General features: G+C 35.7%; 1 protein-coding gene and 1 non-coding gene across 6 annotated transcripts in view; both read right to left on the reverse strand.

The window, feature by feature from the left end:
• Positions 1–11,245: 11,245 nt before the first annotated feature.
• Positions 11,246–24,439, reverse strand: part of SMC5 (structural maintenance of chromosomes 5) — a 96,639-nt gene continuing 83,445 nt past the window's right edge. For 3 of the 5 annotated variants that reach the window (XM_057720279.1, XM_057720276.1, XM_057720280.1), the window contains 8 exons: positions 20,887–21,012; positions 18,063–18,107; positions 17,528–17,623; positions 16,936–17,040; positions 16,579–16,698; positions 15,034–15,213; positions 14,858–14,953; positions 11,246–13,726 (listed from right to left, as the gene is read on the reverse strand). In XM_057720279.1, coding sequence (XP_057576262.1) covers positions 13,583–13,726; positions 14,858–14,953; positions 15,034–15,213; positions 16,579–16,698; positions 16,936–17,040; positions 17,528–17,623; positions 18,063–18,107; positions 20,887–21,012 — 912 coding nt within the window. In that variant the 3' untranslated portion in view covers positions 11,246–13,582. The remainder of the gene's footprint in view (positions 13,727–14,857; positions 14,954–15,033; positions 15,214–16,578; positions 16,699–16,935; positions 17,041–17,527; positions 17,624–18,062; positions 18,108–20,886; positions 21,013–24,439) is intronic. The other 2 variants (XM_057720277.1, XM_057720278.1) reach the window with 2 other exon arrangements.
• Positions 11,370–11,442, reverse strand: TRNAD-GUC (transfer RNA aspartic acid (anticodon GUC)). Its single transcript has one exon. It is a non-coding gene; the product is annotated as a tRNA-Asp (tRNA).

The following is a 24,439-nucleotide window of genomic DNA, read 5'->3' on the forward strand; positions in this document are numbered from 1 at the left end:
GTTGTTTCCATATTTTGGATATTGGAAATAATGCTGCAATGAACATGGGAATACATTTATCTTTTTGAGTTAGTGTTTTTATTTTCTTCAGATAAATACCCAGAAGTGGAATTGCTGAGTCATATGGTCGTTCTATTTTTAATTTTTTGAGAAACCTCTGCAGTGTTTTTTAATAGTGGCCGCACTAACTTATTCCCACCAGCAGTGTACAAGTGTTCCCTGTGCACCACATCCTTGCCAACACCTGCTATCTTTTGTCTTTTTAGTAATAGCCCTTCTAACAGGTTTGAGGTAATAACTCATTGCGGTTTTGATTTGCATTTCCCAGATCATTAGTAATGATGAGATTCTTTCCTAAAAAGATTTTTTATTGAAACATAGTTGATTTACAATATTGTGCTAGTTTCAGATGTACAGCAAGGTAATCTAGTTATACATAGGTGTGTGTATAATTCTTTTTTTTTTTTTTACGTTCTCTTCCATTACAAGTTATTACAGATATTGAGTATAATTCCCTGTGCTACACAGTAGGTTCTGGTTGGTTATCTATTTTATATAAAGTAGTAGTGTGTATATTTTAATCCCAAACTCTTTATTTATCCCTCCTCTCCCCTTTGGTAACCATAGTTTGTTTTCTATGTCTGTGAGTCTATTTCTGTTTTGTAAATAAGTTCACTTGTGCGATATTTTAGACCCACGTATGTGATATCATATGGTATTTTTCTCTTTTTGACTTCACTTAGTATAATAATCTCTAGGTTCATCCCTATTGCTGCAAATGGCATTATTTCATTCTTTTTTATGGCTAATATTCCATTGTATATATATGCACCACATCTTCTTTATCCATTCATCTGTTGATGGACACTTAGGTTGCTTCCATGTTTTGGCTATTGTAAATAATGCTGCAATGAATACTGGGGTGCATGTATCTTTTCAAATTATGATTTTCTTCAGATATGTGCCCAGGAGTGGGATTGTAGGATTATACCGTAGCTCTATTTTAATTAATTAATTTATTTAGACTGCACCACACGGCATGCAGGATCCCAGTTCCCTGATTAGGGATTGAACCCATGCCCCCTGCAGTGGAGTCTCAACCACCGGATTGCCAGGGAGTTACCAGCAGCTCTATTTTTAATTTTTAAAGGAACCTCCATAGTGTTCTCTGTAGTGGCTGTATCAATTTACATTCCCACCAACAGTGTAGGAGGGTTCCCTTTTCTCCACATCCTCTCCAGCATTTATTATTTGTAGACTTTTTTTTTTCCTGCACCACATGGCATGCAGGATCTTAGTTTCCCAAGCAGGGATCAGACCTGCCCCCCGCCCCTGCCGGCGGTGGAAGTGCGGATTCTTAATCACGGCCACCAGGGAAATCCCTAGACTTTTTGATGATGGCCATTCTGACCTGTGTGAGGTGATACCTCATTGCAGTTTTGATTTGCATTTCTCTAATAATTTAGTGATGTTGAGCATATTTTCATATGCTTTTTTGGCCATCTGTATGTCTTCTTTGGAGAAATGTCTGTTTATATCTTCTGCCCATTTTATAATTGGGTTATTTTGATACTGAGCTGTATGAGCTGTTTGCTGTATATTTTGGAGATTAATCCCTGGTTGGTTGCATCATTAAAATATTTTCTCCCATTCTGTAGGTTGTCTTCTCATTTTGTTTATGATTTCCTTTGCTATGCAAAAGCTTTTAAGTTTAATTAGGTCCCTTTTTTTTTTCATTACTCTAGGAGACGGATCCAAACAGATATTTCTGTGATATATTTCAAAGAATAATCTGCCTATATTTTCCTCTAGGAGTTTTATAGTGTCTGGTTTTACATTTAGGTCTTTAATCCATTTTGAGTTTACTTTTGTGTATGGTGTTCGAGAGTGTTCTAATTCCACTCTTTTACATGTAGCTGTCCAGTTTTCCCAGCACCACTTATTGAAGAGGCTGTCTTTTCTCCATTGTATATTCTTGCCTCCTTTGTCTTAGACTAATTGGTCATAAATTTGTGAGCTTATCTCTGGGCTTTCTATCCTGTTCCATTGATCTATATGCTGTTTTTATGCCAGTGTTTTGATGACTGTAGCTTTGTGGTATAGTCTGAAGTGAGGGAGCCTGATTTCTCTAGCTCCATGTTTCTTTCTCAAGATTTGCTTTGGCTATTCAGGGTCTTTTGTGTTTCCATACACATTAAAATTTTTTGTTCTAATTCTGTGAAAAATGCCATTGGTAATTTGATAGAAATTACATTAAATCTGTAGATTGCCTTGGGGAGTATATTCATTTTGACAGTATTGATTATTTCAATCCAAGAACATGGTATATCTTTCCATCTGTTTGTGTTACCTTTGATTTATCAACATCTTAAAGTTTTTGGAGTACAGGTCTTTTGCCTCCTTAGGTAGGCTTATTCCTAGGTATTTTATTCTTCTTGATGCAGTAGTAAATGGGATTGTTTCCTTAATTTCTCTTTCTGATCTTTTGTTGCTAGTATATAGGAATGCAAGAAATTTCTGTGTATTAATTTTGTATCCTGCAACTTTACCAAATTCATTGATGAGCTCTAGTAGTTTTCTGGTAGCATCTTTAGGATATTCTATTTATAGTATCATGTTATTTGCAAACTGACAGTTTCACTTCTTTTCCAATTTGGATTCCTTTTATTTCTTTTCCTTCTCTTTTATTTCTTATTAATGTCTGATTGCTATGGCTAGGACTTCCAAACTATGTTGAATAAAAGGGGAGAGAGTGGGCATCCTTGTCTCATTTCTGATCTTAGAGGAAATGCTTTCAGTTTTTCACTATTGAGAATGATGTTAGCTGTGGGTTTGTCATATATGATCTTTGATATGTTGAGGTAGGTTCCCTCTATGCCCACTTTCTGGAGAGGTTTTTTTTTTTTTTTTTTTAATCATAAATGGATGTTGAATTTTGTCAAAAGCTTTTTCTGCATCTATTGAGATGATCATATGGTTAATGTGGTGTATCACACTGATTGATTTTCAGATACTGAAGAATCCTTGCATACCTGGGATAAATCCCACTTGATCATGGTGTATGATCCCTTTAATGTATTGTTGGATTTGGTTTGCTAGTATTTTGTTGAGGATTTTTGAATCTATGTTCATCAGTAGTATTAGCCTGTAATTTTCTTTTTTGTGTGGTATCTTTGGTTTTGGTACAAGGGTGATGGTGGCCTCATAGAATGAGTTTGGGAGTGTTCCTTCCTCTGCAATTTTTGGAATAGTTTCACAAGCATAGGTGTTAACTCTTCTCTAAATTCTTGATGTAATTTGCCTATGAAGCCATCTGGTCCTGGACTTTTGTTTGTTGGTAGTTTTAAATCAGTTTCAGTTTCAATTTCAGTACTTGTGATTGGTCTTTTCATATTTTCTATTTCTTCCTGGTTCAGTCTTGGAGATTGTACCTTTCTAAGAATTTTTCCATTTCTGTTAGGTTGTCCATTTTACTGGCATAAAGTTGCTTTAATAGTCTCAATGTCTTTTGTATTTCTGTGGTGTTGGTTGTAACTTCTCCTTCTTCATTTCTAATTTTATTGATTTGGGCTCTCTCTTTTTTTTTTCTTGATGAGTCTAGCTAAAATTTTATCAATTTTGTTTATCTTTTTCATGTATCTGTTGGCCATCTGCATGTCTTCTTTGGAAAAATGCCTATTCAGATTTTCTGCCCATTTTTAAATAGGTATATTTATATTTTTCCTATAGGTTGTATGAGTTCTTTATATATTTTGGATATTAATCCCTTATCAGATATATTATTTGCAAATATTTTCTCCCATTCAATAGGTTGCATTTTCATTTTGTTACTGGTTTCCTTTCCTGTGCAGAAGCTTTTTAGTTTGACATAATGCAGCCTGTTTATTTTTGCTTTTGGTGTCAGATTAAAAATATCATTACTAAAACCTATGTCAAGGAGCTTACCATCTATCTTTCTTCTAGAAGTTTTGTGGTTTCAGGTCTTATGTTTAAGACTTTAATCCATTTGAGTTAATTTTTGTGTGTGGTGTAAGATAGTGGTCCAGTTTCATTATTTTGCATGTGGCTGTCCAGTTTTCCCAATGTCATTTTTTAAAGAGAATGTTCTCTCCCCTTGTATATTCTTGGCTCCCTTGTCATAAATTAACTGATTATATATGTATGGGTTTATTTCTGGGTTCTCACTTCTGTTCTATTGACCTATGTGATTGCTTTTATGCCAATAACATACTGTGTTAATTACTATAACTTTGTAATGAACAACATGGGTTTGAATTGCATGGATTCACTTATACCTGGATTTTTCACTAAATACATACTACAGTACTACACAATCAGTGGTTGGTTGAATTCTCGGGATGTGGAACTGCAGATATGGAGGGCTGACTGGAAGTTAGACACACAGATGACTGTGTGGTGGGCTGGTGCCCTTAACCCCTCCATTGTTGAAGGGCCAACTGTACTTGAAATCAGGGAGAGTGATGCTTCCATCTTTGTTCTTCTTTCTCAAGATTGCTTTGGCTCTTCAGTGTCTTTTGTGGTTCTATACAAATTTTAGGATTGCTGGTTCTATTTCTGTGAAAAATGTCATTGCAACTTTGTTAGGAATTGCGTTGAATTAGTAGACTGCTTTGGGTAGGACAGTCATTTTAACAATATTCTTCCAACCCATTACATTAGTACAGGGTATCTTTTTATTTGTGTTGTGTTCAATTTCTTTCATTAATGTTTTGTAGTTTTCAGTATACAGGTCTTTCACCTTCTTGGTTAAATTTTTTTCTAGGTATTTTATTCTTTTTGATGTGATTGTAAAAAAAGAATTGTTTTCTTCATTTCTCATTCTGATAGTTCATTATTAGCATATAAAAATGCAAGAGACTTTTTGCATTGATCCTGTATCCTGAAACGTTACTGAATTCATTTATTAGTTCTAACAGTTTTTTGATAGAATCTTAAGGGTTTTCTATATATTGTATCATGTCATCTGTAAATAGTGACAGTTTTAGTTCTTTCTTTCTAACTTGGATTCCTTTTATTCCTTTTCCTTGCTTAATTGCTCTAGTTAGGACTTTCAATACTATGTTGAATAAAAGTGGTGAAAGTGGGCATCCTTGTCCCTGACCTTAGAGGAAAAACTTTCAGCATTATACTGTTGAATATGATGTTAGCTGTGGGTTTGTCATATATGGCCTTTGTTATGTTGATGTATGTTCCCTCTATCCCCACTTTGTTGAGAGTTTTTATCATGAATGGATGTTGAATTCAGTCGAATGTTTTTCTGTAGCTAATGAGATGATGGTATGATTTTTATCACTTATTTTGTTAATGTGGACATTGAACCATCCTTATATCCCTGGAATAAAGCCCATTTGATCTTGGTGTATGATTCTTTTAATGTGTTGTTGAACTTGGTTTGCTAATGTTTAGTTGAGGATTTTTATATCTGTGTTCATTAGGGATATTGGCTTGAAAATTTCTTTTCTTGTGGCATCCTTGTCTGGTTTTGGTATCAGGGTAATGCTGGCCTCATAAATTGAGTTTGGAAGAGTTCCCTCCTCTTCTATTTTTGCAAGGGTTTGAAAAGGGTTGATAGTAATTGTTCTTAGAATGTTTGGTAAAGTTCACCAGTGAAGCCACTTAATCCTGAACTTTTGTTTGTTGGGGAGTTTTTGATTACTGATACAATCTTGTTACTAGTAATCAGTCTGTTAAGATTTTCTACTTTTTCACAACTGCCTTGATAGGTTGTATGTTTCTAGGAATTTATCCATTTCTTCTATATTATCCAATCTGTTGACGTATAACTGTTCATACTGGTCTCTTATGATCCTTTGTATTTCTATGGTATCAATTATAATATATCCTCTTTCATTTCTGATTTTGAGTTCTCTCTTTTCCTTGGTGCGTCTAGCTAAAGTTTTGTCAATTTTGTTTATCTTTCCAAAAAGCAGCCCTTAGTTTCCTTGATCTCTGTCTTTTTAGTCTCTATTTCATTTATTTTTGTTCTGATCTTTGCTATTTCCTTCCTTTTTACTAACTTTAGTCTTTGTTTGTTCTTCTTTTTCTAGTTCCTTGAAGTATATAGTTAGATTGTTTGAGACTTCTTGTTATTTGAGGTATGCTTTTATAGCTATGAACTTCACTATTTAACTGCTTTTGCTGCAACCTATAAATTTTGGTATGTTGTGTTTCCTTTTTTTTTTTTTTTTTTTTTTCTCTTTTTGGTCTCAAGGTATTTTTTGATTGCTCTTTTGACTTTTTTTTTGACCCATTGATTGTTCAGTAGTATCTTGTTTAATCTCCACATATTTCTGCATTTTCCAGTTTTCTTCATGTAATTGATTTCTAGTTTCATACTGCTCTGGTCGGAAGAGATGTTTGATATGACTTCAATTTTCTTAAATTTATTAAGACTCATTTAGTGGCTTAACATATGATCTATCCTGGAGAATGTTCCATGTGCTCTTGAGAAGAATGTATATACTGCTTTGGGATGGATTGTTTTGTATATATATGTTAAGTTCCCCTGGTCTCATGTGTCATTTAAGGCTGTGATTTCTTCATTGATTTTCTGCTTTGACTTAGATGATCTATCCATTGACATAAGTGGGGTATTAAAGCCCCCTACTAATATTGTATTGCTATTTCTCCCTTTAGGTATTAATATTTGCTTTCTACATTTAGGTGCTACTATGTTGGATGTACAAATATTATATCCCCTAGTTGGATTGACCTCTTTATCATTTTGTAATGCCCTTGTCTCTTATTACATTCTTTGTTTTAAAGTTTTGTCTGATGTAAGTATAGCTTCCCGCCACCACCTCCCCACCCCCGCTTTTTTTGATTTGCATGGAATATCTTTTTCCATTGACTCAGTTTTAGTCTCTGTGTGTCTGTAAATCTGAAGTTCTTGTAGGTAGTATAAAGATGGGTCTTATTTTTTTATCCATCCACTCCATGTCTTGAAAGGAGAATTTAGTTCATTTATACTTAAAAGTAATTATTGATAGGTGGGAACTTATTGCCACTTATTGTTTTCTGGTTGTTTTGTAGTTCCTCTCTGTTCTCATCTTCTTCTCTTCCTCTTTTACTTTGTGGTTTGATGACTTTCTTTACTGGTTGACTTAGATTTCTTTATCTTTGGTATATTTACTATAAGATTTTGCTTTGTGTTACCATGATGCTTACATGTAACAACTTATAAGAGTCTTATTTAGGTCTATAACAGCTTAAGACTGATCTCATTTTAAAGCTCCATGTTTTTACCCTATTCCACCCACCCAACTTTTATGTTTTTATGTTTTTGATATTACATCTGTTTACCTTGTGTTACTTATTATTTTAATAAGTTATTTTACCATTTCTATTTTTTAACCTTCATACTAGCTTTAACCTTCATACTACCTCTTCTATATTTACCTTTCCAGTGAGATTATTTTATGTTTTGTTACTAATACTTTTTTTTTTTCAGCTTAAAGAAGTCTCATTAACATTTCTTGTAAGACCAGTTTAGTGGTGATAAGCTCCTTTAGTTTTTGCTTGTCTGGGAAACTCTATCTCTCCTTCAATTCTGAATGATAACTTCGTCAGGTTTAGTGTTCTTGGTCAGAAGTTTTTTTGTTTTGTTTTTCTTTCAGCACTTTGAATGTATAGTGCCATTCCCTTCTGGCCTACAAGATTTCTGTTGAAAAATCTGCTCATAGTCTTATAAGGATTCTCTTGTATATAACAAGTTGTTTCTCTTATTGCTTTTAAGATTCTCTCCTTGTCTTTAACTTTTGACGTTTTAAGAAAATGTATCTTGGTGTGGATCTCTTTGGGTTCCTCTTACTTGGAACTCTCTGGGCTTCTTGGATGTGATTGCTATTTTCTTCCTCAATTTAGGGATGTTTTCAGCTATTGTTTCTTCAAATAATTTTTCTGGCCCTTTCTCTCTTCTCCTTCTGGGAGTCCTATAATGTGAATGTTAGCCCATTTGATGGTTTCCCAGAAGTCCCTTAAACTATCTTCTTTTTTTTCCCTCTTGCTGCTCTGACTGGGTGAATTCCACTGCCTTGTCTTCAAGCTGATTATTTCTTCTACTTTAGTCTCCTGCTGAACCCCCTATTGTACTTTTCAGTTGAGTTATTATATTCTTCAGCTCTGTGGCTTCTATTTGGTGTTTTCTTGTGTTTTCCAACTCTTTGTTGAAGTTCTCATTGTGTTCATTTATTCTACTCCCCTGTTTGGTGAGCATCTTCATAATCATTACTTTTAACCCTTTATCAGATAAATTACTTATCTCCATTTTATTAAGCTCTCCCCTCCCCCCAATGCTTTTACCTTGTTATTTTGTTTGGAACATACTCCTGTTTCTTCAGTTTCTTGACTCCCTATGTTGGTTTCTTGCAGTAGATAGAACCACTTCTCCCAGTCTTAAAGGAATAGCCTTGTGTAGGAGATGAAGCTTGTTCAACCCTGCCCTAGCCTCTGGTTTTCTCTCAAACCTTTGTGATTGTCCAAGCACAATTATATTGTTAATAGTTCCCAGTAGTTGAGGATGCGCCAAGACCTATCCATGTCCCTGGGGGTGGTTCTCATTACCTAGATTCAGACTGACTGGGAGCCACATCCTCAAGGCAGCAGCTTTTAAAACGATGGAAATACATGTAGTCCTGTGGAACTGCAAGTGTATACCCTGTTGGCCACCAGAGCTAGGAAATCTGGAGGGATCCCTGGGTGGCAGTCAAAAAAGTTGTGGCTCCAGGTAAGTGTAAAAGCTGTTTTGGGAGATACCAGTCAGCTGCAGCAAGGCAGAGGGGGAGCATCAGGATAACATCCATAGCCTATATCCCTTGAGAACAAACAACTTTGTAGGCCACTCGATGTGTGCCAAACTTGAAGCCTGCTTCTCAGGCCAAAGCTCCAGGACAAGTAAACAGGCCTACTTCACAGAAAGAGTCCGGTGAGGGTATACTTCAGTCTGCTCTCTGTTCATTGTTCTGTCAAGAACTGTGTCTGACAGCCACAGTCCTGTGGGACCCAGGAATGCAAGCCCCCCTGGCCATCACAGCCAGGCAATCAAGAGGTGTCCCCTGGGCAGAAGCTGCAAAAAGGACCGGATATAAAAACCAGGGTGCCAGACATGTGTAAAGCACCCCTCTGGGAGACAATGACACTCTACTACTGCATGGCAATGGGAGATCTTGAAGACAGTACCCCCTCTCCCAGACCTCTGGAAAATATTCAGACAGCCCCTAGATGTGTGATTAATCGAAAGCCTGTCCCTCAGGCTGCAGCCATGACTTTTAATAGGCCCTCTTCACAGACTCAGCTCCTGGGTCTGTTGCCCCTTGCTGTGCTTTATGGATGGTAGCTATTTAGTAACTCTTTCTCCATTGATCACTGTCCTGTGGGACCCACTGGCATAAGCTCCATGGTTACCGAAGCCAGGCAATATAGAGGTGCTTGTTGGTAGCAGCCACAAAAATTGGGGCACCAGGTTTTTCTGGTAACACTGATTGTTATAGTCCCATGGGACCAGGAACACAAGCTCCCCTGGCCTCCAGAGGTAGGTGATAAAGAGGTGTCTTCCAGGCAGCAGCCAGCAAAATAAGGGCATCAGTTGCATGTGAAAGCTCTCATCCATGAGACACCTGTGTTTTGGAGCATGGCAATGGGAGAGTGTGAAAATAGCACTTGCTCGCCTCTGTCTCCAGTGTTGTAGCCAGCTCTTAGATGTGTATGTCAAAGTAGACGCCTGCCCTTAGGCAGGCTGATGCTTCAATTTAAGCAGGTGAGCCTCCTTCAGTTTATGTCTGGGTGTGATCTGTTGCTTCTGAGCTGGGCCCTGGGGTTGATGAGTCTGAGCACACTAGCCTTTTAAGAGCCATTTATCAGATTACTACAGTTTGGATCTTGGGACACAAACCCCATTGATTATCAAAATTAGACAGGGGCTTGTCTTCCAGGTGCAGGTCTTAAAAGTAAGGGTGGTGATGTGGGATTCACACCCTTCACTCCTCATCTAGAAGCTCCAGGTTTTGAGTTCTCTCCCAATTTGGGGCCCACCATGGGTGGGGTTTATGGTGAGTACTTCAGCCTCTCCTACCCATTTTGATGTTATTTTCTTGCTTGCCTGATGTGCAGTCATCAGTCAGCCTTTAGGGTTTTTTTTTTAAGGAGGAATTTTCCATATGTAGCTGTAGACTCAGTATGTCTGTGGCGAAAGGTGAGTTCAAGATCTTCAAGATGGAGTTCACCATTTTGAACCAGAATCTCCACCCTAAACTAAGTTTCTTGACAGTGGAATAATATGCAGGCTACATTTCTTATTCTTCAAAATATACAGCATAGTGCTTTGCCCATGGTACATGTAAATAAGGATATGTAATAAGGAATACATGAATGATGGAATAAATATGCTCAAATCTCTGAGTACTGGGAGAAAGGGCATTCATTCATGGTATAATTATTGAGTGCTTACTGTGTACTGATAAGCATTTTTCTATGCCCTGGGGAGGTAGCAATCAACACAACAGAGTGTTTTCAGAGAACTCATTCTAGTAGAGAAGACAGACAAGGAACAAAATACATAATGATAAGCAGTGATAATTACCATGAAGAAAAACCAGGGTAAGAGGACAGCAGAGTGGCTTAGGGATGCTATTTTAGATGAGGGTAGAGTGGGGAGGTATGTAGAAATCTTAAAGGCTGTGACAATTGGATTTTTATGAGTGTGATGGAAAACCTACCAAGCCTTTTCTCTGAAAATATTATCAACAGGCCATAGGGTAATCAGTTATCTCTCTGCGTCTGTGGCAGACTCCTGCTTGTCCCCAATGTTCACTCTCCCTCTCTTGAGTAACAGAGTGGCTGAAGTTTAGGTACATAGCCTCACAGGTAAAGATGACATATTCAAGGCTCTCTTGCAGCCCATCTAAGGTTTCAATCTAAAAATATTTACACTTGCCTTGTAACTGGTTTCTTTAGACAGTTTAAACCTTTTTTCTGGTATTTATTGCTTCATTTAGATTGTAATTTCCTTGCAGGCAGACAAGGGACTAAATTTTCTATCCTTTTGTACATGGACTGCCAAACACTGTTCTGTAAATGGCAGGCATTCAATAGACTTTTCAGCAAATCTGAAAACCAAAATGACTCTTAAGAAGGTTCAAAGTATATAAAACGTTTTCACTTAAAATGACATACACCAAAAGAATATGAAAATATGCATTTATTACCACTGAAGCAGCATTTCCCACAAAGATTTTTTTCCCCAAATTACACACACACACACACACATACACACACACAGAGACACACAATAGCAGGACAAAAATTACATTTTTTTTTTTCGGATGCGCTGCACAGCTTGTGGGATCTTACAGTTCCCTGTCCAGGGATTGAACCCGGGCCCTCGGCAGTGACAGTGTCGAGTCCTAATCACTGGACCACCAGGGAATTCCCCCAAATTACAATTTTTTTTTTACACACTAAAGATTCATACTCCAAAGAAAATAGCACATGTCCAAAAGACAACCAGAAAGCAGCAAGATATCTTTCCTTTTACTTTTCTCTCCTTAGGCAAATCAATGAAGATTTTGTCATTAAAAATATCTGCTTGTCACCTTAGGATTTTAAATATTTTATTCACCAAATCAGACTGTTATTTGAAGTTTTTACAGTTTGTACGTAATTAAAATCAACTTTTGCAGAAAATATGTGAAGTTTCAAGTGGTTGAGACTAATGTGCTAGATTTATTATTCTTTTATTAGTATGTTAAAACAATATGTAACTTATTCTTTACAGCTCAACATTCAATGTAAAACCAATGTAAAAATCTGTCCACTAGAGAGATACAAATGCTTACAAACAAGGTATGGAATAATTACTTACCATATGTAAACAGAAATGAATTCACCATTTATTTTCAAACACACCTAATCTTCAAACTTCTTTTTCACATTGATAATCATTTTGCAGAAATAAGATGACTGGCACTAACTTAGAGAATAAACAAACTACACCAAGCACACATTAGTGAAGATACTTTGGTGGAAAATGAAATCTTAAACAATGGAAACATTTTGTAACAACATCCATTTACTAATATGTTACCAAGATTTTCAAGGTTTACATGAATTGTTCACACTCGTAAAACTGTTATTTTAAAATATTTTCATAGTACATGCATTAGACTTAGTTTAAGAGGGGAAGGCTCTTTTAAAATTTTTATGAGGAAAAATATAGCTTTTTAAAGAGATGTCCAAGTAAGAGGACATAAAGTTATAGTTCATTATTTTTTGACCTAACAAGAATATAAATTTCAGTGGCTATTTAAGAACATACAAAACCCAAATTGAGTGCAATTCTTCAATTCAGTCAAGCTACCATGTCAAAAAATAATCCTATTATCACTGGAACAGATCTAATCCACTGGTCAAAGATTTGTCCTTGATCTAGTCCACTATTTTACAAGATTTAAAAGAACAGAATTTGTTTTGGCACTGTTAATTAGCATAACTCAGAGATAAACAAATGATTTTCCCATCTAATTCTTTCATGCTGAAAGAACAGTTTATATTTTCTAAGATAATGGAATAGGATCAATACTAAGTTAGAAGGACCTATAAAAGCTTAGGTTCTAAAAACATTATAGTTTTAAACAAATCAATGCTTTCTCTCACTCTTTACATAACACTGAGAAATTTCAAATATAAATCGTAGAAACCACTATATGAAACCTTAAGAAAAATCTTACTAAAAATAATTATGAAAATGCCTTAGAAATTTAAGATGTAAAATATAATTGACTTTAAATTAAAAAAAAAAATCCAAAACCCAAAGAACCCCACCCACATTTTACAGGGTTATTCTTTAAAAACCCTTGTCACTTGATTTTATTCTCCATCAATCTTTTGGTTGCATTTTGCATCATCTAGTGGCCACCTTGTGGCATTTCAAAGTTCTGCTACCATTTTTGAACCCCAGTACGTTTCCCTCCTTTGAGACACCAATGCAATTATAGTATTAAGTTTCATAAAACTTTTTTTTAAAGGCTCATAAAATTCCATTTCCTAGTGGAGATAAGGTAATCTTTTTAATAGGAAGAAATGAATAGACTTGTCATAAATTATTACTATACATTAGACTAGACATTTCCATATCAAATTTTAAAAATTAAATATAACACTGGGAGGAACTATGACTTAAGCTGTAGAGTCACCTTTAGACTCTAAAATTAGTTAAATTACTCTGCAAGTAAAAGCTCAGGGTTAACCATGTCAACTAAACTTCTTATAATTGACAACCCCTTCCACTATACCTTTGATTTGAGTAGCAGATACTTTTAAAAATGGGGACCCAATGACTTATGGTCAGAGTGCTAACGACTCAAGAAGACTTAATTTTTACTACCAGATGATGTTCCACAGAAAGAAGTTATTATGGTCTCTTTTCATCAACCCATTTGTATCTAACAGCAGGTTTCCAAAAATAACTGATCTTTTAGTCTTGATCAATCTCCTAAGTTTTATTCAGTTGAGCCACACTTATATACAGGATTTAACAGAAAAGTCCCAAAGTTCTTGCCCCTTACTTTTATTGACAAGGCTGAGTGAATGTAATACGGCGCCGCCGCCTTTGGAAAGCCTTTAAATTCCATCTGTTTGGTTCTAGCATATGAGGACCATTGTAGACAAACAATACCGTCATCTTATCATTATAAGGAAGATTTTGCAGGAGCTGTAAGTGTTAAAACAAACTGTCATATAATGCTATACATTAAGAAGCACAGCTTTCCAACCTTACATGTGTAAAGTCAAATATATTGTTTGTAATGTTAATGAAACTCTTAACGAAATTCTCAACTCAACATACACCCTGCCAGACTGTGATCCTTATTGGAATTAGCACATCTGAAGCCTGGCCTAAGGAATCATCAACATGCCTTGGGAGCCCTCTACATTCATAGGCCAAATGGGATCATACAACTTCTTAGGTTGACCCTGGAAGTGTGCCCTCCAGAATTTTCCTAGGATACTTTCAACTCTTTTATCCAAGCAACTTCTATGGTCAGGCACTGTGACAGACTGGTAGCCTGACAAGTGTATAAACAGGGAGGTTTGGTTTATAGGCCAACATGTTTGGTAAACAACAGGGTAATAACAGATCTAGCTACTCCACAGAGTATCTGCTGGAAAAAGGAAAATTATACTATTCAATAAAAAATTGAATTTAAGATAGGATCTCTGATGAAATTTTTCATGAACACTTTAGAGGAAAAAACTGATTACATTAATAAATACATCTTTGATTACTGTATATCAGTTTTATACTGACCCACAGCACAAGATGTAACAAAAGAAAATTTCCCATTGCAATGGTTCTAGCTTATGGAAAATTCTCTATAAAGATAATTCTTTTTTTTTTTAAAGTTAATATGTGAATAGAAGATCTTGGGGTACTTAGGATTTCCTCTGGGCTAGGACAGTGGCCGTGGTAAATGGAAAAGAGCAGAGCATACCATCAAACAGGTGTTTGTGGGAAAATGAGCATTCCAGGGTTTGTATTCTCCTGTGGTTTTCTAGTGCTAAAAGAGGAACTTCTCTAGAGGAAGAGAAAGTGCCAAAAGCAGGGAGGAAATCTCAGTTCTAGAACATAATACTATGCCTCCTACGTTTCTTCCTCTGAGAATAAGGTTTCTGATTAAGTATGTCACTGGAACTTGTCCCCTTTAGTAATATAAATATTACTATAACCTTTTTAGTTCTATTTTAGGAGTGTTTCTGCTCATATTTACATATTGGGCCAAAATCTGCTACATGTTTTAGCCATGAGGGACTTCTGAGTATTTTTAGGTTACTTATTACCTACCTTTGGTGTAATAAAGAAGTATTGAGATGTGTTTTCTTTACAAGCAGTATTTACAACCATTTCAAACACTCTCCGTTCATTGATTGGGTCCATTCCCTAAACAATGACAATAATAATGATTAGATTTAAATCTATTACAATATACACAGTGAAAGCCCCAAAAGAATAAGCTATACCTGATTGATTTCATCAACTACTCTGAATGGACATCTATTAAGCTCCTGAAGTGCCATCAAGTATAACATGGTAGAAACACTTCTTTCACCTCCACTCTGATGGTGAGGAGTTAATTCATGCAGTTGAGTACTACTGCGAAATTTGACTCTAATTCGAATTCCGTATTTATCATAGTCTTCCTATAAAACATTTAAAAAGTTGATGAAAGGTGAGAGTTTTGCAATTTCATACTGTTTTTTGAAAATAGACTGAATATATCAATTACAAGAGTAAAGAACTTAAAACTTCATATTAGTTTTATCTAAATAGATCCTTGGAGACCTCTAGAGCTTACACAGTAAGGGGTTCTAATATTTCACTGTTTCAGTTTATTTATAAAATAGGGTTGATAAAAAGTACCTGCTTTATAGAATAGTTCTGAGGATTAAACAAGATAAACCTAGAAGTGCTTGGCACCATGTCTGGCACATAGAAAGTATATTATAAATTATATGTGTTAGTATAATACATCCTTTCCTTCTAACAAACCCAGGCTGTGTAAACGACAATTCTCATGGCAGGTCTAATACCTTACTAAAACTCAAAGTAAAATCATGTTGGCTATCCTTATGTCTCACACTAAACAGACAAAGGAGTTATAGGGCAAAGTTCCTAAGGGGAAATAAAGGCACTACCTTACTTTATATTATAAGGGAAAAATCTCAACATTTATAAAATTAGAACCCTAAAATAAGCTTAATGTATCAACTAGCCTCAACTATGCTCAATACATGACCAATCTTGTTTCAGCTATAATTCTACCCACTCCTCTCTCCTAATTATTTTGAAGCATATCCGAGTTTACCTCTTTACACATTTTTTTAAGATCTTTTTTTTTTGATGTGAACCATTTTTAAAGTCTTTACTGAATTTGTTACAACATTGCTTCTGTTTTATGTTTTGGTTTTTTGGCCATGAGGCATGTAGGATCTCAGACTTCCTGACTAGGGCTCGAACCCACACCCCCTGCATTGGAAGGCAAAGTCTTAAACACTGGGCCATCAGGAAATACCCCCTTTACACATTTCTTAATGGAAATCTTATTTTACCCACAACTGCAAACCATGAATGTATGGCTCAAGAAATTAGTACCAAATTTCTAAATATTTTTATTCTTGTGAATTCCAAATTCTTGATCAAAAGGAAACCACTGATACTATATTTCAGTTATGTTCACCAATTGTTTATGCCTCCTCAAACTTGAGGAGTAGTAGATTCAAAAAGCAATGCATCTGCTCATCACAGCTGAATAACCATTACTTAAACTGGATATGCAAAGAGTTTGTAAGGTTTTAGTCACTAATCTCAAATGTCACCAAAAAAAAAAAAAAGAAAGAAAAAGTGAGCCAGATGGAATCCCACATATGGTCTTTTCCTTCCTTTGGACAATTTTTTTGTAAGCAAAATTTTCATAGATATAACTTCAGAGTAAATAAACAATTTACATGTACTTGCAGTATATAATTAAAATTACTTGCCAGGAAACATTTCAAATGCAAGTTTACCTCATTTTCTGTATGGAGATCAATTTCACCAGCACACTGCATGGAACTAAAAAAATTGCTAAATTTTTCATTAATTTTTTCTACCAGCTCTTTTAAAGGATTAAGCCACCTTTCTTTTACCTGCAAGTAAAGGCAATAATAAAAACACAATTTAAAAGAAGTATTATTACATTGCTACAAAACTCTATATAAAACAAATCTGATACCAATCTGGTCATGAGAACATATATTGCATATATATATGCATATATATGCATATATATATATATAAGCATATCATTTCATTTTGCATTATTGTACATTCCTATATGATTAATGATAAGCACATGAGAAAAAGAAAATGGCTGAATAATTTACCTGTGAAATGTTTTCCCTATATTTATCCAGTTCAACTTTCTTTATCTTTAGTTCCTCAGTTAATTGCTCTATCTCTTCTTCTCTTTTTGTATACTCCTGGACAACCTGCCAGAAAAAAAAAAAACCTTTAAGATTAATCTACCAAAGGGTAAAATTACAGAAAATTCTGCATCAATTAAAACATTAACTGAAAATGCTACTTTTGTTGCACTGTTTGTATGAAGTTAATTTATGTTCTTATAACATACTGAAAATGCCATTTTTTATCCTTGAAAAAATAGACATTGCAGTATTTCAGGTTAGCCCAAGTATTCTTTTTATAAAGAAAAGGCACAGAACACTGTGTTCCTTAGGAAGAATCTATTTAAAATTCTAATAGATTCAGAATCTGGCATTTAAAAGCACATTGTTCCTGCTGTCTAGCTTATTATTACCAAAAGCTCCAGTACAGAGTGGGAGGCAAGTACTGGAGGGAACTGTGTGTGTGCGCGTGTGTGTGTGTGTGTGTGTGCACGCTCTGTGTGTGCCTTTGTGTTTGGGGGAGGGTGTGGTGGTGGTGTGGCTGCGGTAGGCATTAGGGAAAGAAGCATACTGTAGGATTCAGTCCTGTGAAGCAAGAAGCTCTTGATCTTTCTTCAGTTAATAAAGCATCAATTTCATCCAAGGTGTTTGGAAGATCTTGGAAAGCCTAAAGAAGAAAAAAACTGTTCATTATTATAAATAGTATAGTGAAAACAATTTAATTCAAATAGTTAAAGGAAAAATATTCTGCTGAGTTTCTACTATGTGTTGAACAGCATGCTAGCACACAATAAGGAATCAAAGAAATTATAAACAAGGCTTTTTGCTTTCAAAAAGCGTATACTTTAAAACAAAATGTATGTACTTAATAACACGGGCTAACACCTTAAGGCAATGTATTGATGTTGAGTATTAAAATAAGCAGTACAAATCATACAGGTTATGGAATTCAGAGAAAGGAAGTATCAGTTCATGCTACAGGAGCTACAAGAGAGTAAGAAAATTCAGAGGCCTAGAATTCATCTCTGGGCCTTAAAGCAAATGGCTAGGGAAAAGTAAGGCAGAGGGGAGACAGGAGCTTGGAAAAAAGAATGAGCACTGCATACCATGGGGGGTGAGGAGTTGTGTCCATTTGGAATGGTGGGTACTTGCTGAATTGGTAGAATGGGTCCAGAATATGTGGGGCATTGAAAGAGAGCAAGAAGTTAGAACTTTATACTGCACTTGTGAAGAACTACAAAAGTATCCTAAGAATCCAATTATTTTGATAGTAGAATTTCACCATAGTACTATCTTCTGAGACCATGCCATAGAGACAAATTAGAACAGATACTTTCCCATGGAGGAGGCAAGTAGTACATTGTTTTGTCGGCACAACCTGCCAAAAGTTTATGTCCTACAAGGTACAAAATGAATCTTGAAACCCTGAAAAATATCCTAACACACTGCATTAATCTAATATCTTAATCTGTCTTTTATACCCCTAACCTTTTGGAAAGCAGTTCAACTTATACACACCTTCAGATATTTGTTAAATATATTGTGCTGAATCTGACTGTCCACTGAGCTGTGAACTCATGTGCCAGAAACTTAGTATCTTCATTAGACTCTCTAACAGACAAATTTAAGATGATGAAACAGAAATCTTCAACTTCCCCACCTTCCCCACCAATTTAGCAAACAGATTTGTCTTCAATCTTTCTCATGTCAGTAAATGGCAAAATTTAGGGGTTCTCTTACTCTTCAACTCAAATCTATTAGCAAGTCCTGCTGGTTCTGTCATTAAAAGATACCTCAAGTCTGTAAACTGCTCTGTCTCTAGTACTTCAATGCTAACTCATGCCGTGATAATCTTTTGCCTGGTCCAAAGCAATAATCTTTTTTTTAAAATTGTGTATTTATTTATTGGCTGCATTGGGTCTTTGCTGCTGTGCACGGGCTTTCTCTAGTTGCGGTGAGTGGGCGCTACTCTTCATTGTGGTGCGCGGGCTTTTCATTGCAGTGCCATTTCATTGCAGAGCATGGGCTCTAGGCGGGAGCGCTTCAGTAGCTGTGGCATGTGGGCTCAATAGTTGTGGCTTGCAGGCTCTAAAGTGCAGCCTCAGTAGTTGCGGCGCACAGGCTCAGTTGCCCCGTGGCATGTGGGATTTTCCCGGCCCAGGGATCGAACCCATGTCCCCTGCATTGGCAGGTGGATTCTTAACCACTGCACCATCAGGGAAGCCCCGCAAAGCAATAATCTTTCAAATGGTCTTCCTGCTTCCATTCTTGTATCCCTACTTTTTTTTCCACATAGCAGTTGGAGTGCTCTTTTACAAACTGAAGTTGTCCTACCTCTATCACTCTTCAGTTTAAAATTCTCCAATGGATTCCATCTCAAAATAAAGCCCAAATTCCTTCTATGGTCTACAAGGCTGTCCAGGATCTGACTTCTCTCCTCCTTTCTGCTTGGATTATATATTTTAGCCCCAATGAGTTTCTATTCTGAAACAGGCCAAATATACTTCTGCCTCGGGAGCTTTGTATGAGCTGTTTTCTCTGCCTGGAATGCTTTTCCCCTTAAACCTTCACTTGTTGGTTTCTTCTCTTCATTCATCTAAAATAGTATCTTCTCAAAGGAGCCTTCCCTGACACTCTAGCCTCTTACCTTGTTCTATTCTTCTTCTTAGTACCTCTTGCTATCCCCGACATAATCTATTTGTTTTTTAATTTGTCTTCCCCACCCTCCAGACTAGAATATAAATTTCAAGAGAGAAGAAAGTGTGTTTTGTTCAATACATGACATATAGAAGGTAATCAATACATTTTTAATGAACACATGAACTATGTTCTAATTTTGTTCCTTTCAAAAGCAGTACCATGTATCCAGGATAGAATCATGCTACTTTCTGAAAGAAAAAATTAGTACAGACATTGTTCTAATATTTACTTATTTTCTAACACAATGTATTCTGGAGAAGTTTTATTTTTAGAAACAGTAGCCCCTCAATTTGTCTTACAAATATCTACTAAATTCCCACTGTGTATCCACACAGATCCATTCTCTGTAGTTTCTGGGTCTGATATCATAAAGCACAATCTTTGAGGATATGAAAATTATAATCCAAATAAGTTTTTTCCCCCAATACTATTTATATCTTTAGCAGACATTTCATTATCTATTGAAATAGTTAACATTTGAAATTAAAAATCAAAAAAAGCCACACAAATACCAGATATTTAAAATTTTATTTTCTAATTTTATTTTGACATTATTCTGAGAGAGTAGGTATGTAGGCAAGGTATTCTCTCTGTCAGATAAAGCTTCAGGTCACAGGGCTACCTAATCAATGATAGAACTTGGAGGAAAGGGCAGCATCTTCTCATTTACTAACTGAATGATATGTTTTAATAGAAAATATGCATAATGGAAACAAAGGCTCTTTTTTACCTTTCTTTACCAACAGATGTTATCCATAAGGATTCAGCTCCCACTGAACCCTATATAAACACCCTAATTTCCAGGAAAACATTTTCATTTTGCCTTTGTTTTTCTAAATATCACCTCTATTTACTGTTTCTTATATCAATTACTGGTACGATTCCATGAAAAACTGTAACCCATCTTCCGACCCTACCTCTTAAAAGGGTGCTTGGGAAGAAAGCTTTTTACTGGAAGAACGAATGTTATGGTACTAATAATTTTGCAAAATAATACCCATGTTTAAAAACTTCAGTTACTAAGCTTGAGTATAGTGAAGAAAATTTGTTGAGCAAAATTACTTTACATACATATTCAGTTTAAAAATGGTGGCGGGCACAGCGGGGAATCTCCTATTTTTATGGCACATCGTGTTTTTCATGGCCCTGTACAATGCCTAACACACACTAAGCTTAAAAATACTGTGTTAAATATATTAGCTTGTAGCATCATATACTTTTTATACTTACTGTCTGATATTCTTGAGGAACGGTCTGCTCTGCACCCAGGTTACATACTTGCCTGGCTCTCTTCATAAGTTCCCTGCATTTCTGCAATAATCTCTGTTTACTTTCATCCAACTCAATGAAATGTTGCTATTACAAAAAAAAGAAATATTTTGAAAATTTGTATGTTACTGTTAAATCACAGGGCTATTTTATTAAACCACCACATTATAGCAAGTATATTACTGAATTTTGATTGTAATAAGCAAATCATCTGAAAACATATTGCAAATCATGACTGATTTTATTGTAAAGGTTAAATTTGAACTTGAACTTCAAAATATATCAGGACATTAATAATATAGCATTTCTTGAATCCATAAGACCTCTAAAATTTAAACTTAATTGCCTTTTTCTGAAAGTTTAACTTAGTTATATATAACCATATTCTAATAAAATTTGACATACACAGTACATAGGCTTCATATCAGAAAGCTCAGCATTCATATATAAGCAGAAACTTTGAATAATGTTTGATAGTTTTCCAAGTGCCTTTCATGTACTTTCATTTATTCACGGACCCGTTTGATCCTTCACCAAATAATTATTGAGAACCTACTGAATGTCAGTATTTTGTTATGCATTGAGCACAGAAAGGTGAATAAGAAGAAAGATACACAAAGTCATTATCACACAAGAAACAGCTACTATTTACTGAAAGCTTATGTGCTAGGTGCTTCACACACATTATTCCCTTATTTCTCATAGCACCGTACAGTACTGTTATCATCCCCATTTTGCACATTAAAAAAAAAGAGGAATTAAGCAAAGAGAGCATGTGTGTAGTTGGGGCAAGGGATGGAGGAAGATCAGAGTGGCCACAGAAGTGATAAGTGAATGATCTTAAAGGAGAAACAAAAAATTACTGAAGAGGGAGCGGCAGGAGGCATTCCCAGGATAGGTGATCACAAATGTACCGGCACGGAGGCCTCAAGGTTCTGCTTATTTAGGGAATAAGAAATTCAGTGAGGCTGGAGGAGAGGTAAGGATGTAAAAGATGAGAGTGACAAGGGCCAGGTGGTAAAAGTTTCATGTATAACAGCAAGGGCATCATGGGATGTGTTCTGTGGGCCAACCATTGTTATCACCCCCATTCTATATGGTAAATAATCTAATCCTCATCACCATCTGAAATGTATTCTCTCTCTCTCTCTTTTTATATGTGGCTCAGAGATATTAAGAAACTTCCTCAAGGTGATGGAAATAGCAGGTGAGTATGTTCCTAGGAAAGGAAACAGGTCTTAGCTTTCTCTTTCCATCAAACTTTGGTCTGAACAAAAAGTACTGGGGCAGGGGTGAGGTAGAGAGAAGATTTGTAAAACAGTATTGATACCCCAGCCACAAGCCAGATCTATTCAATTAAGACCTCTGGGGCCAAGGCCCAGACATTTGTATTATTAATAAAGTTCCCAAGTAATTTTTATGCATACAAGTTTGATAGCAAAGAGACTAAGACAAATGTTACAAAAAGTAAAGTATATGCACCTGACTGATCTGAAAATGCAAGCAAGCCTTTATACTGATCAGTTAGTATCAATATAAGGTTTCCTTGAATGGATTCCTTGGCCCCTATGCCTCAAGAGCAATAAAAGAAAAGTAAAGACTCCCAGTCACCCTTACTCTGCTCTCTAGAGCCTATTACACTCACGCAAATGCAAAACATGGGACAGCTAGACAGAAACTAAACACTCCGAAAGTCTTCTCTTGCTGCTTCCTATTCCTCTGGATCTTGCTAAAACAAAGTATAAGAACATGGGAAAGAAATATTCCCAAGCTGGATATCAGGGGCTCTAGGCTTAGGACAAAAGCTTACTCAATAGTTTCCTTCTGTTTGGTGGCATACGTCTAATAAAATCTTTATCAGAGAAAAATGTTCTTTCTATACATACATGTTTGTGACATTTGTCACATAGCATCTGTTCTTCCCCCACCCCATAATTCTTACTGAGTTTTTTTTTTTTTGTGGGGGTGGGGTGCAGAAAGAGAGTCCAATTATATAAGGTAACACTGTAAATTCAGGCTAGTGAAAAGGGCTTTACATTTCTTCATAGAGTCTAGCTTTTAAAAGTTAAAAGGCCATAGAAACATTTCATCTGTGTAAAACATAAGGGGGAGAAAACGACAAGCTTACAAAACATCCCCCACCAACATCTTAAAATAGATTACTCTGTAGGTACATATCCTGAAAGAAATTAGTATTATCTTTTCTCTGAAATTCTTTTTGATAAAGTTCAATTGTTATGAAAGGTGTACAGAAATACCTTGACACTAAAGAAGAAAAAGCTTCTCTAAGAGGGCCCTCTAGTGGAAAAAATCAGATTGTTCACAGAGTTTCTTATTACATATATGTTGCATGTAAATTTAACAGTAAATATTTTACTTAACAATTTATTAAAATAAGAGGGAAACAAAATGAAAGCCATTTTGGTGTGAAAGGAATTAAACTAAGTTCCAGGTAGCATAAACTTTTACTTAAAAACCAGATGTAGATCAAAATATTTCTTCCTCAATTTTCCTTTCATATAAATACAAGAATCAAACTTCATTCTAATTTAACCGATTTCAAATTCAAATGTTAACCATAAGTTTTAGTTCATATTGGACTACATGTATATTTTAGAAATATGAAGAATATATATATATTTTTAACACTAACAAAATTTTAACATCGAATTTGAAGTTTAGAAATCAGTGGTCTTCACTGGCGTTTTCACATACAAGCTTACAAATTCTATTTCAGTCAAATAGTAAACAATGAAATAGTGACAATAATACAATTAACTTGGTAAAGGACTGTTCCCCCCAAATACATATATCTCATTTAAATTGGAAAAAAAGTCTCCTCAAGTTCAGTTTTTTTGTTGGAGAGTAGTAAGCAGGTAGGCAGAGGAAAGACCATTAGATGAAAGCACAGAATTTCTAAATTTAGTATTAGGATAAACAAATTTAACAACTTCCAACCCTTATAATATTAATCCTGATGTAAATCTACATTTCATAAGGAAATACGGGTTTCATACTAGGCAGCGTGCTGATCATCTTGATGTATGTTATTAAATTTACTATCACGACATCCCTGCAAGTTAGGTAGGTACTGTAATACCTATGGCTGAAGACAACAGTCTTGGAGTGGTTAGGAAACCTGCCCAAAGTAAAAAACCAAATAACATGTACATCCATCTATCCACCTCCGTATCTGGATTCACGTACAGTTAGCTTATTAACTTGTCGTAAAAATATTCCAGAAGGCAGTGACACACCTCTGGAGATGTTTTATGGGTCTGAAACCCTTTTTCCCCTATTTGCCTTCCAACAATTTGAGGAAGTGTCAAACTCAATGGTGGTGAGTTACCCCTAAGTTCCTTCGCGAGTACAATCCCTACTGAAATTTTGTGTCAATCTTCTGTGAACTTGTTTTCATGATCAGAGTAAAAAACAAACCCTGAAGTGGTAGTAATGGTTCCTTAGTACAACCTTCCATGTGTCCAAAGGGGGGATGGGGGCAGGGAGGAAGGAA

The sequence above is a fragment of the Hippopotamus amphibius genome, chromosome 2 (assembly GCF_030028045.1).
Source record: "Hippopotamus amphibius kiboko isolate mHipAmp2 chromosome 2, mHipAmp2.hap2, whole genome shotgun sequence".
NCBI classification, from domain to species: domain Eukaryota; kingdom Metazoa; phylum Chordata; class Mammalia; order Artiodactyla; family Hippopotamidae; genus Hippopotamus; species Hippopotamus amphibius.